The 13,674-nt window shown below is 44.6% G+C and overlaps 1 protein-coding gene across 1 annotated transcript; it reads right to left on the bottom strand.

Moving 5' to 3' along the window:
* Window positions 1-475: 475 nt before the first annotated feature.
* LOC108930577 (excitatory amino acid transporter 5-like) lies at window positions 476-10,465 on the bottom strand. Its single transcript, XM_018745875.2, has 11 exons — window positions 10,298-10,465; window positions 8,588-8,667; window positions 7,799-8,014; window positions 6,251-6,293; window positions 5,895-6,105; window positions 5,264-5,363; window positions 3,755-3,988; window positions 3,209-3,403; window positions 2,781-2,915; window positions 2,506-2,623; window positions 476-604 (listed from the first exon to the last, which is right to left on the bottom strand). Exons 1-11 carry the CDS (start codon window positions 10,460-10,462, stop codon window positions 476-478), a joined length of 1,626 nt encoding a protein of 541 aa, XP_018601391.1. The 5' UTR covers window positions 10,463-10,465.
* Window positions 10,466-13,674: the final 3,209 nt, after the last annotated feature.

Genomic DNA, 13,674 nt, shown 5'->3' on the forward strand with positions numbered 1-13,674 from the left:
AGTTTAGCTTGAACGTAAGGCATCACTAAATTTAAAAATGTCGATAAAAAAACAGTACTTTTATATTACAAAAGCGGTTTCTCGTGAAATCTCGGAAGGTACAAACAGCACGAAGCTGAATATGCGCAACATTTTCAATGCGCAAAACTGTTCTGTATGTCAGCCAGCATTAATATTGCTTCTTAGTATCGCAGGAATGACATCTGTATTCTGACACCATTAGACAAGAGCCTACAATTATGTCAAGGCAACATTTGAACAGACGAGCACAAGCTGACCGTATGCGTTGAACAGTCCATTTGGCATAAGAAAGCTGCATTTCAAGTCCACTCAAGTGCTGCCCGTGATGCGTGACGCCTCTCGCTTCGTCTCGCAGCGGAGGATGTCAGCATTCAGTGTCATGGCACAACTGCGGAGAACACGCGGCGGATGTCCAGCACCTGGAGTAGCTGCCTGCTTTTGGCCTCTGGAGCTGTCAGACTTGGCAGATGTTGTAGTGGACGGTGGGCTTCTCCATCACTGTGTCCCCAATCACCTCAAAAACACAGTCCTTGCTGGCCAGCAAGGGCACCTCAGTTGCGGGCACCTTCTGCATGTTCTGCAGCTGGAGCACAAAGACGGTCGCCCGTTAGTTGACCCTGCCGTGACGGCATGTTCTCTGCACAGGTGACCGGTGCCCCATCTCCCTACGGCGAGTGTTTGCATGAAGAGAACAAGCTGACTCGTCTGGACACAGCTCACTCGGTACTGCATGGCTGCGGCACCGTGGTCATCCAAAAATCTGTTGTGAACCCGCACAGCCGAGACTAGCATTTCGGACCTAGAAGCAGTCTTGTTCGTTCCCAGGTCAGACCATTGCAGTTTAATCTTATTAAAACCATCTGGTCTGGTAACATACACTGAATGAGGCAAATTGTGAGATATTTAGTATATATCTAACCTTCATTGTAACATAAATACACCTTTTGACATTAGGACTATGTTTTTAAAAGCAGTACAGCCTTGCGGTCCCCGATTTACGATGGTTCGCCGTACGATTTTTCTCAACTTTACGATGGTGAGCTGGCGATAGACATTCAGCAGAAACCTTAATTCGAATTTTGATTTTTTTTCCCAGGAAAGCGATATTACTCTCTGGGCAGTGATCTGCATCTCCCAGTCTCCCATGTGGTCGCTATACAGATAACCCCCGTCTCTCCGTTGTGTTTTGTGCATCCATAATGTCACAGAAACGCCCATCTGTGTCTCCTGCTAGTGCTGAGAAGAAGAAGAGGAAGGTGATTACTCTTGAGGAGAAACTCAAGATAATTGACAAGCATGAAGTCGGCAAGCCACGAATGGCAATCGCACATATGCTAGGTGATAATGTTCGGTAGGTTCGACCTACTAAATGCATTTTCGACTTACGATATTTTTGTGGAACATAACCCCATCGTAAATCGGGGACCACCTGTATTGAAGACCAAGGTAGCTACATATGAACTAAGAACTGTTATTAAAGTAAAATTATACAAAGTAAAAATGTATAAATGGGACATAATATAAGACCTTATACTGTTAAATACAAGCTTTAGGTAACCGAAGATCATAGTACAACCAGAGTACAAATGTCTTTTTTTTAACCAGAATTATTACGTGCCCCTGTGTACGGAGAGTACGATAAGTGCTGTCCGTTCGAATTTGCCTCATGGTGACCACCGGTATGGTTTTCATGGTAAGGGAGGATAGAGACGTGGTTTGCCATTGCTGCCTTCCCCACATGTCATAAGATCAGAGGAAAACGTAAAAATACAGGCACCCTACAGCAGACTCAGATCTCCAGTGAAATGCACAGCTCAGGCCCTGTAGGGCACCAGCAGTACTGCTGCACCACCATGCCGCTCATGCCCCAATGCACTTCTGGATTGTTCGGCAAAAATATGATAAACTCAACTGAACAGTCTTGTGTATACTGCAGTAATGGACAGGAAAACCTTCACCCAGAAGGTGTGTGCAAGGAGGATGGTACAGCAAGTAGTGCTGCTGTCTTACAGTGCCTGAGTGGTGTGAGAGGACATGGGTTTGATCCCCACTCAATCTGTGTGGGGTCTGCATATTCTCCCTGTCTACATGGGTTTCCTCTGGGTGCTCTGGTTTCTTCCCACAGTCCAAAGACATGCTTTTCATATTCCCCCATAGTGTGTGAGTGACAGAGAGAGTGTGTCCCACTGATGTATGGATGAGTGACCCCGTGTAAGTAGTGTATCTAGCAGTGTAAGTCACCATGGTGAATAAGGTGTGTGGGCTGATAACACTACATAGAGTTCATTGGAAATTGCTTTGGAAAAAAGTGTCTGCTAAATAAATATGTGAAATATCTCTCATTAATCAATGACAAAAGCAATCATTTTCTTGGATTAAATGAATAAAAACCCAACTTTGTGATGAGATTCACTTTGCGCAAAACAATGAGCAACAACAGTGTTTGCAAAACAGGCTCATGTCTAAATGCAGGAGAAACGTAACAGTTACAGAATGTTTTCCCACCTTTTCAGCTGCAGGAATGTCTTTTTGGCACACGTGAGCAATGATGCCAGCAGCCAAAGCATCACCTAGGACATTGATCATGGTTCGAAACCGGTCCCTGGTGTGCAAAAAAGAAGGTCTTTCATTGATCTTTCATGAATTATAAAGAAATGTTCTATATAATATAAAGTGTAATATTTGATTATAGTTTAAGGAAGGTGATGCTATATTGTAGAAATCATTCAACTTAGAAAAAAAAAATTATTTAAACTTACAACACCCAATCAATGGCCACAATAAGTGTGACATCATCCGGTGGCAATCCCACTGATGTGAGGACAATCACCATGGTTACAAGGCCAGCCTGTGGGATTCCAGCTGCCCCAATACTGGCAGCTGTTGCTGTTATACTGGAAAGTGTGGAGAAGTCAAGATGAATTTACATTTCACAGTTCTGTAATTTGTACTCCTTACAAAGAATTCCCCCAACATCCAGCCTCAGCTTCCTACTAGTATATTAGTTACACCACTATAACCATGCAGTTTTACTTTTACAATTTGCGGAAGTTTCTTTCGATGGAGTTTTTGACATCCGAGCCAAATTTACTACAGTGGTGAATACAGGATGCCATGGCTAACAAATAGAGTGATTTGAGGAGACTAGGTTAAGGTTAAGTGTTTAAGGATAATTTAATTACCTTACCTAATGGTGACCAGCTGCCCAAAGTCCAGCTCATAATCATTGACCTGTGCAATGAAGATCGCTGCCACAGCTTCGTACAGAGCCGTGCCGTCCATGTTTATGGTGGCGCCAACAGGCAGCACAAAGCGCGCGACCTGCCTATCCACATGGCAGTTCTCCAGCAGGCACTTCATGGTGATGGGCAGGGTGGCTGAGCTGCGGATGAATAGGAGGTAGGATCACATGGTCATTCACTGCAGAGATGGGGAGCTTATTATGGCCTGACAGATGGTGAAGGTCTTAGACAAGTGGCTCAGAGCTGATGTGGCTTGACACCTTGTCTCAGATCACCTAGCGTCCATTGTGCATTTGTGTGCATGTGAAAAACAGGTGTGGTAAAATGATGGCATGGCAGCACGTCACAAAATCTCCGTGACACGTCCTCTCTGTGTACAGTATGTCTCTCGCATATAACTTTCAAACACATATTCTAGTCCGTTTTTTAATTTTACTGCATCCCTTCCTCCAGAGCGCACAATTGTTCACCGATGTGTGTGGAGCCCTTACCTGGATGAGGTAGCCAGAGCAATAACAAGAGCTTGGAGCAGCCCCCGAATGTAGGAGAAGGGGTTTTTGCGTGTCAAGATCAAGTAGAAGAAAGGGAGAAGGATGAGTCCATGTACGAAGAGGCCAGCAAGCACAGTAATCGTGTACATGCCCAGCTTCTTGCCAACGCTGGAAGGGTCTTGAATTTCCAAGATCTTTCCAGCAATCAGGAAAATGATCCCGAACGGAAAATACCTGAAGAGACCCAGAGAGAAATGCTGTGAATTCCAAGCTCTCTGCTCACATAGTGCAAGAACACAAGGACATTTAGACATGTTAAGCCGCCATGAGCCAAGACTACCTTACATCCTTCCATCAAGACAGAAGGAGCACACGTGTGACATATCTACAGGTACAAATTGCCTGCACTGTCTTAGGAACGTGGACGCTTGCCAGACTCATCTCCTGACAGCTTGGCTCCTAACGTGGGTCACACATGAGCACAGGTATTTCCACTGCGCGAGGGGTGAGAGGCCAGTAAGGCAAAACAAACGTCCTAAGCACAGGATGAGGCTTCCTGTAATCCCGTAGCATGTGCAACCTACAACCGGGAGTCCGATGACTTCACCACATTGCCTCTCGCAGTCATCACTGCGCACTCTGTCCATAGTCATCTGTTGGTGCTGGCAGGGTCTCTAAGTCAACTCAGTAGTATCTTCGAAGAAGAGAGGCTCTGCTCTGCTCTAAGTTGTGTTTGCGTAGTGTAGTGGTCAGTGCTGCTATCCTTAGACCTACAGAGTGCAGGTTCAAATCCTGCCATCAGGTGTAGTACCCTGGACTAACATGCTCTGGTGAACTTCCACAGCTGTGGAAAATAACTAAATAGTTGAATGTAGATTAATATTGCAAGTCACTTTGGAAAAAAGTGTCAGATAAATGAACACTATTTCCTTATTTATTTTTATTATTTATTCAGTGGGGGGTGTGGTGGCGCAGTGGGTTGGGCCACAGTCCTCCTGTCCAGTGGGTCTGGGGTTCGAGTCCCACTTGGGGTACCTTGCGATGGACTGGCGTCCCGTCCTGGGTGTGTGTCCCCTCCCCCTCCGACCTTACGCCCTGTGTTGCTGGGTAGGCTCCGTGACCCCGTATGGGACAAGCGGTTCAGAAAGTGTGTGTATGTATGTATTTATTCATTGCTGAAGTGCATCTAAGCAGACCAAATCCAGTTTGTACAGTGAAAGACATTCTGAAAGTGCATATTTGTACGTTTACTCATTTAGCGGATGCACTTCTCTTTGGAGAAAAGCATCCGCTAACTGAATGCATGCAAATATGAATTAATTAATTCATATTTATTGCAATATTGTCAGTATTAGTGTGCATAATCTGAAATTATACTTTAAATAATTACATATGGTGCTCGCAATCAATCAAAAACATGCCGAGGATGATGTGTGTATCGATATGGTTGCAGCGAACACCATACACATGCATGTTGCACAGGAGCTCTTTCCAGTTGTCTTCACTTACCACACTGCTGCGTTGATGATCTTCATCACACACTCGTTTATGCACTGACACACGTTAACCAGCGGCAGCCCTCGTTCACCCATCCTCCCCAGCAGTAAGCCTAAAAACAAGAGAAGGGCTCAAGGTTTGAGTACACAAGCTGAGGGAAATCAGTGGTTGTGAAGTCATATGGTGGAACGTGTGAAGTCATCTTACGTAGTATCGCTATTAATATCGTTAATAAAGCCTTTTTACCAATTATCCAAAATCGTTTCTTCTCGAATCGATTATTCGGTTGTGCTCGGTTAACCAGGCCTGGGCAGTACAGTGGTGCAGTAACTGGCGCGGGTACCTCACAATGCCTGTACTGTGCGCTTGAACTTAGGTTCGATTCCCGCTCATGCACAAGTATGCATGTTCACCCCGCGTTTGCGTGTTTCCTTCAGGTGCTCTGGTTTCCACCCACAGTCCAGAAACGTGTTTTATGTGGACTGATGACTCCAAATTGCCTGTAGTGTGTGTGCGTGTGTTACACTGCGCTGCTGTATAAATGAGTGAATGATTTCAGGGAGTTTGGAGTAGCACATGTAGAGTAAATGCAATGTAAACGTGCAGAATGTCATCGCAGTATATGAGAGAAAGGGATGCTTACCCATGGTGGCAGAGAAAATGACAATTCCCAGCACATTCATCTGCTTGCTGCTGCCTTGCACACCCTTGTAGATAATCTCCGGTGCTGGTGTAAGTTCGAGGAACACCGAGCGACCATCCCCGGGGTTTCTCTCATCTGGTACAACGTATACAAAGCTTGGATCCAGGGTCTTGGGTACAATTTTGCGCTCAGGGATCAAATCCGTCTTGTACTGGAATGGTCAGGTTGCGAGGACATAGTCTGAGTCTATTGAAAATGGCAACTGGGATGGAAACCGAAGCATTTCTAGAAATGCACTCATACTGCTTTGCTCCATTAATGGATGAAGTATATCATGTCAACATTATTTTTCGTACCTGCTGAAAGGTTGCTTCAATCAGATTAGATGGCACCATGTTTCTGTGCAAACGAATGAAAACAAGGTCTTTTTTTCACAAGCCGAAAATAGCGCTTCCAAAGATCCTCACCAAGTGCACACTCACACATTCAAGACAACATGAAGACATGAAAATGAGCTTGTTGGTTAAAAACCTCAGCATGCTTTTTTCACTCATGTGTCAAGCATGTGAACCGTAGATGAGAGTGAAATAAAGCCTTAAATGATGCAAAATTTGCTCAGTGAAGGCCCCACACAATTTTGTCTGTTACCTGGAGGTCAGTGCTGGGGTTTCTGAAAGGGTCAGGAAATAAAAGTCAAAGAGCCACGATCGAATGTCACCCTAAGAGTCTTGTAACTTAATCTCTTTGAGAGATCAGATGGTTCCTCAGAACTTGTCCACCATCCAAGTCCTCATCCTTTTGGACAGATTACTAAAAATACCTTAATCCCTAGTTCCTAAATAGGATTGTATGTCAAGCGCTTCAAAACACTGGAGACTTGGACATAGTATTTGTGAAAAATATGTCTGCCAAGGATAATGCCATGTAATGCCATGTAATGTAATGTCATTTTTTTTTACCCTGCAGAGTCATTTATTTAATCCGTTGTAATGTGATTCTTGACAAAGCATCACAATTAAACAAAGTGAGAGTACAGATAGACAACAGGGGACTTTCATCCGAAATACAAATGATCAGTATAATTATAAATTCCATGTGAAAGAAAAAAATTTGCGATACGCGTAAGGATGTCCACCTGTGTTCGAGTACGGCTGATGTGACCCTGACTATTCTTGCTGATTTTTTTGGTTCTCTCAACACCTGGTAAGGTGTTATTCCCCAGATTGAGATTAGCAATTGATTGTTAAACTGCCAGGGGGTGCGGTGGCGCAGTGGGTTGGACCGCAGTCCTGCTGTCCAGTGGGTCTGGGGTTCGAGTCCCGCTTGGGGTGCCTTGCGACGGACTGGCGTCCCGTCCTGGGTGTGTCCCCTTCCCCCTCCGGCCTTACGCCCTGTGTTGCCGGGTTAGGCTCCGGTTCCCCGTGACCCCGTATGGGACAAGCGGTTCTGAAAATGTGTGTGTGTGTGTGTGTGTGTGTGTGTGTGTGTGTGTGTGTGTTAAACTGCCAGCGTACCAGGGGTGTTCAGGAGGGGTTCGTGAACTAGAGGACACTCACAGGCTGAATTGTGTTTGAACAGCACTCAAGGGTTTCCCCATTTACATTCTGCTTTCTTCAATGTGTGCATTTTTTATATATATATATATATATATACATGACCCCCAAATCACCCCGTGCTCAATACACTGATCATATGGTGTGCTGTATGGGTTCCTACACGGTTGTCTATTGCTGATCTACGGAGTGCAAGCATAAAGCCAAGAGTCATGCATGGAGGGAAGCTCTACAAAGTCACATGCATTCATTTCCAGAGTTTTGCAATCAAGAAACTGACTGTGTTGAGAGGAACTTTAAACTGATGGCAACACCCTCCCCTTCAGATGTTCAGCCTGAGGTGTGAACTACCTGATCAGGTCAAGCAGGGCATCTGCAGAGGTCATAATAGGTCCTCCACCCAGTCGACTGCCCTCCATTTCCATTCCACTTCCAGGCTGGATGATGATGACTAGGATGATGCCCACAACCACGGCGATGAAGGTTGTCCACAGGTAGTAGGTCACCGTGAGCAGGCCCATGCGGCTACTGGCCTTAGAGTCCATGGCCGACAGTCCTGTCATGAGACTGAACGTGGGAGGGGCTTGTTTGAACGGCTTTCTTCTAATGCCTCTATGAATTGTGCGGTGAATGATGGACTGTGTGACCGCACCCACTGCGGTTGGGAAAGGTCAACCCCAACTGACAAGACATACGTCGAGAGAACGCGCTGCTACTGACGGCACTAGTAATTACTACTAAAGAGTAAACCACACACAAAATCATTACAACTCATCTCTCTTCTTAACCTCAACGTTGCCATAACAGGGTTTTGTAACAAAGGCAAACATTAAACAATTGCTAATGAATGAATCAAACGGAAAGGGGTGCGGTGGCGCAGTGGGTTGGACCACGGTCCTGCTTTCCAGTGGGTCTGGGGTTCGAGTCCCGCTTGGGGTGCCTTGCGATGGACTGGCGTCCTGTCCTGGGTGTGTTCCCTCCCCCTCCGGCCTTACGCCCTGTGTTACCGGGTAGACTCCGGTTCCCCGTGACCCCGTATGGGACAAGCGGTTCTGAAAATGTGTGTGTGTGTGTGTGAGTCAAATGCAGCGGGCAGATGAAAAAATGAAACCGGATTAAGAAAGACACTGAGGTCCTTACCTTGATGTAATAAGAGGAAGGATGAGCATTTTCAGTATTCGCATGAGAAGCTCTCCAGGGAAAGATAAATACATTCTTGCCTGAAAAAAGTCAAGTTAAAGTCAGGGGGGTTTTTATTGTCGTTCCTCTATATAGCTCGTATACAGTGGGACGAGATGTTTCTCCAGGACCATGGTGCAACACAGAACAGTACGCAAGACTACATAAAGCGCAAATATACAAGAGTGTGAGATGAGTGCACGACGATAAATATACAGAACAGGACAGTAGATAGACAGGACAGTAAATTCAGTATATTTTTGTAGTGTAGCAGCAAAAAGTATTAAATAAAGTAAATAAGAATTTTAATACTTATATAAGTTAATTAAATACAGCAATAAGTATTACATGAAGTAAAATTGTGAAAATATTTCTGTCCTCCGTGATAAGAAACACCTAAGGGAAGTTTCAGCAAATTCTCCACAATGTTCACATATTAGAAATGAGAATCTCTCCAGTGAAAGATAAATACATTCTTGCCTGAAATAAGTCATCAACTTCAAGTCAAGTGGGTTTTTATTGTCATTCCTCTATATAGCTCATATAGAGGATGACTTTAGACTGAAATCATCCAGCCTAAAGAATTTAAAGACAACCTATTACATGTCAAATATTATATCAAATTATATTTCATGTATTATTATCAAGGGGGGGCACGGTGGTGCAGTGGGTTGGACCGGGTCCTACTCCCTGGTGTGTCTGGGGTTCGAGTCCCACTTAGGGTGCCTTGCAACAGAGTGGTGTCCTGTCCTGGGTGTGTCCCCTCCCCCCTCCAGCCTTACGTTCTGTGTTGCTGGGTTAGGCTCTGGCTCCCTGTGACCCCGAATGCAAGTGGTTCAGACTGTGTGTGTGAGACAATCTTCTCATCAATTGTAAAATTATGCCAAATATATTATATATAATATTATCAAACAAAGATGGCTTTAACGTTAGAATGACGTTCGATTAAGGGTAACATTGACATAAAATTATTTCTGCATTTTCATATATGTCATCTAAAGCACTGATAGAGTATTTAGCTGCAGTGAATTTGTCTAAAATGTGTTTCAGTGTAAATATATAAATTTTGACTACTTTAGGAGTCCCTGATTGCAATACTTGAGACCAGAACAGGACGAAAGGCACCTGGAATGCTTTCAATCTGGGAGTAATTAATCTCACCACACATGAAGTATGAGCAGTTCCAGATGGGCCTCTGCATTGTGCACTGGCCGTGTTATGGTTGTCTAATAAATTTCCCAGAAACGGGACAATAAAGTCTATTCTATTCTATTCTATTCTATTCTATTCTATTCTATTTCCTGTACTGTTTTGAAACCGTCAGCACCAATTACAAACATTCAATCTGAGATCTTTCCGTGAGTTTCGCTGAGTTCGCCCAACTGATTTAAATCCCAACGAAGGAACCAAACCACAGAGCTGGAAAATGAGCACCCTGTAAGATTTCCTGCATTTATAACCTTTCTCTTCAAAGAAATTGTGTTTTTAGTGGAGCACAGAGCTGCGTAGAATATACCAATATTCCAGAATCCACTAAAATACCCATAGGAAGACGTCTTAATCTGTGTCAGTAACTCTAGGCCAGATTCTAGCACATGTTCGCTATCCCACTACCGTCACCATCATTCACACGATGTCCTGGAAATGTGAGCGCGACAAAGTGACACGTACCTGTGTGGAGAGATTCATACCCCGCAAGGTGAACCCAAGCGCAAAGCCAGCTGCCACGGCAAACACGGAGAGCGTCAACAAGCCGTTTCGCCGGCAGTACTCCTTCAGCCACTTCCTCAGATTGATGGAGAACAGCCTGTGCAGGACGCCTTTGATACATTCCATCACTGACTTCCTTCGGTCCGTCGGTGGAAAAGAGATGTTTTCTGACTGCGGTTCTTCACCTTCTGTGGATATCAGCAGGGACTCCATACTGAGCTTCTCCGGGTCAGAATGCGACGGTGAAGCCAATTTGTGCCAACCATTTCCGACTGACCGCAGGATTAAGTTATCAGGGATTAATCAATGCCGCGGCCTCCTGGAGACTACACAGAGAGACTTTGCGAGGCTAAGAGGATCACGGTCCGCTAACAAAATCTAACACTTCTCTCCCGTTGGTGGCATGAAGTCACTGTTTGGATCAGGCTCCGTATTTTGCTGCTAAACGTGTCACTCGCCAGACAGGAGACAGACCGGACATGCTCGTCCTTTTGTTACAGCTGCACAAATAAAAGCGATGGATTTCCTTTATTTTATGAATCTGTACGCCAGCCAATATTTTGCAAAAAAAAAAAAAAAAAAAAAAACAAAAAATTACTATATGGTAAGAATCGATAGCAAACGGATTTGCCTGTCCTGTTTGTAAAGATACAGTGGAATGGATGTTACTGTCTGACCTACAGAATGAAGGGGCCTCAGCTGCCCGACGTCACTAGCACTCACACGATCCATCGGGTCTGCTGAAAACAATCCGACATTGGATTCCCTGCTTTCTGTGTGATTTTTTTTTTTTTTAATTGCTATTATTTAACAGCAACAGTTACAGTAATAGTGAGGAATCTGGCTATTTTAAAAAGAGAGGCACAGTCTTTGTCATCGCAAACGTCACGACTTAATGGGATTTCCTGCTTGTTTGTGTGTGGATCTCTGCTCTGGCTGTGCATGAACAGTGTGTTGTATCCAGCGCTAAACCCAGGAAAGGTTTACAATACAAGGTGCGCAAATAGTTTATGGTAAAGCTTTTTCTTGTAACATATAATCTGGCTACAGCGGCAGTAGGCGGCACAGTGTGGTTACAGGTGTCAAATCTGGACTTGAAGGTCATGGGTTCGAATTCCAGCTCCTGCTGTAGTGCAACTCAGCAAGGGACTTAGTAGCTCCAGTAAAAAATGACCTGGCTGTGTAAATGAATGTCAGTGCTGGGATGGAGAAACAGAGCGGGTAGAGCCCCCTCACAGCTCCCGAGGTTCTTGGAAGGCATGAGTAGAGTTTGTATGTTTCTTCCTGTGTTTGCAGCCCCCACACATGGATAGAAGTAGTACAAATGTGCACTTTCAGAATGTCTTTCTCTGTACACACACACATTTTCAGAACCGCTTGTCCCATATGGGGTCGCGGGGAACCGGAGCCCACCCGGTAACACAGGGCATATAGCCAGAAGGGGAGGGGACGCACCCAGGACAAGACACCAGTCCGCCGCAAGGCACCCCAAGCGGAACTCGAACCCCAGACCCACCAGAGAGCAGGACCCGGTCCAACCCACTGCGCCACCGCACCCCCTCGTCTTCCTCTATAATGAATGAATAATAAAAATAAATAATGAAAGAAATAATTTACATTTATTCATCTAGCTGGGTGGGGGGGTGGCACCAGCAGGTTTTGCCGGGTCCTGCTGTGTCCCCTCCCCCTCCAGCCTTGCGCCCTGTGTTGCCGGGTTAGGCTCCGGTTCTCCGCGACCCCGCTTGGGACAAGTGGTTTCAGATAGACATCTAGCTGACACTTTTCTCCAAAAGTGACAAAGTGTTCATCTACGTACAATTATTTACCCACTTGTACCACAGCGTAATTTTACTGGCGCAATTTTAGGGTAAGCACCTTGCTCAAGTGCACTACAGCTGGAGATGAGATGCAAACCTGCAACACTTGGGTCCAAAGGCGATAGCTCTAACCAGCTGTCCCCTCTCCCTAGCTAATCAGACAAACCTCAAGTCACTCTTGGTTTCATGTCTTGGCCAGAATTGATGCCCACTAAAATGTAGTTCTTTGCAATGAAATACTGCATAACATTTTGGTCACACTTGAATTGCAGTTCAAATGAAAAAAGGGTTCCCACCTGTTGGGAAGGGACTAGATGAGAAGGAGCTGAATTTGGTTAAATGAACATACCTGTGACATGTCCTTTCCAAACACCTGTTACCTGATCCCAAACCCGAAATCATGAGTGAGTGAGTGATGGAGCAGTCTAGTAAAAGTATACACACAAGTTCAATATTTCCTCGTAAATTAGGAAGATAGATACAGCATTACATTTACAGTTAATGATAGTTCGACTCTTCAGAACGTTCAGTAGAGCACTACGTGTTGACTCGGGTGGTTGGTCACAGATTCATGGTTTGAAGACTTTCTTGAAGACATTACTTAATAGTAATGATACATAATGCAGTCAAAAGGGCATATGGGTTATATATCTACAAGACCTGATCATCCGCTACACCCCACCCAGACTGCTACACTCCTCCACCTCTGCCCGCTTGGTGTTCCCATGTACAAAAGGTCCAAAAGCAAAAGCACCAAGGTTCTGGCTCCGATGTGGTGGAATGACCTCCCCCAGTCACTCAAAACTGCTGAATCTCTCTCTACGTTTAAAAAGGGTCTTAAAAACTCACCTCTTCTGGACTCATTTCACCCATGATCTCTTAGGTTCAGGTAATGTGTAAATGTTCATGCACTATAACTTTGAGATCATACCTCTTAAACAACGGATAAACCTTCACATAGCTACTCCTATAATGTCATGTAAATCTTTAAAAAAAATATAAATATATTATTAGTGATATATAGAATATTAGTGATTAGGAATCATTGATATTTGGGTAAAGTTTTGTGCGGCTACTCGTGTGATGAACATTGGTCCATATGGTGGAAAGAAACAAACTTCACTTTACAATCAGTCGTGCCTCTGCATCTAAGTCTCTTTCTGCTAATGTAACACATTGTATTTTCTATGAGATGTATGTCGCTTTGGAGGAAAGCGTCTTCTAAATGAATACATCTAAATGTATATTTATAAAATGAACATGCTAATACAACAGCCTAGATCACATTAGGGAATCGCAGTCAGGAGTGGATCGAATTCCTTCAAGTCCTAATCCCTTCATGACAACTGCAGAGGATCACATGACCAAGTCTAACTGTTAGCAAGTGGGGCAAGCAGGGAGAGGAATTAGGCCTGCAGGACATTAGCTTTGTTCATCACCATATCCCCGATTACGGTCGGTACGAGGTAGAGTAAGAGGTCATAGACCAGAGTTTTGCTAGCTGCCGGACGGTAAGGAACT

The sequence above is a fragment of the Scleropages formosus genome, chromosome 9 (genome assembly GCF_900964775.1).
Source record: "Scleropages formosus chromosome 9, fSclFor1.1, whole genome shotgun sequence".
Classification (NCBI taxonomy): Eukaryota; Metazoa; Chordata; class Actinopteri; order Osteoglossiformes; family Osteoglossidae; genus Scleropages; species Scleropages formosus.

Bases quoted from the DNA above. Each gene is read 5' to 3' on its own strand.
- LOC108930577 (XM_018745875.2), bottom strand. From the start codon at position 10,462: ATGGAATGTATCAAAGGCGTCCTGCACAGGCTGTTCTCCATCAATCTG. The intron at 3,404-3,754 runs GTAAGGGCTCCA...ATTCATCCGCAG, and splicing joins GCTCTGGCTACCTCATCCAG to CTCAGCCACCCTGCCCATCA. The intron at 605-2,505 runs GTTACGTTTCTC...TTTGTGCTCCAG, and splicing joins TGGGAAAACATTCTGTAACT to CTGCAGAACATGCAGAAGGT.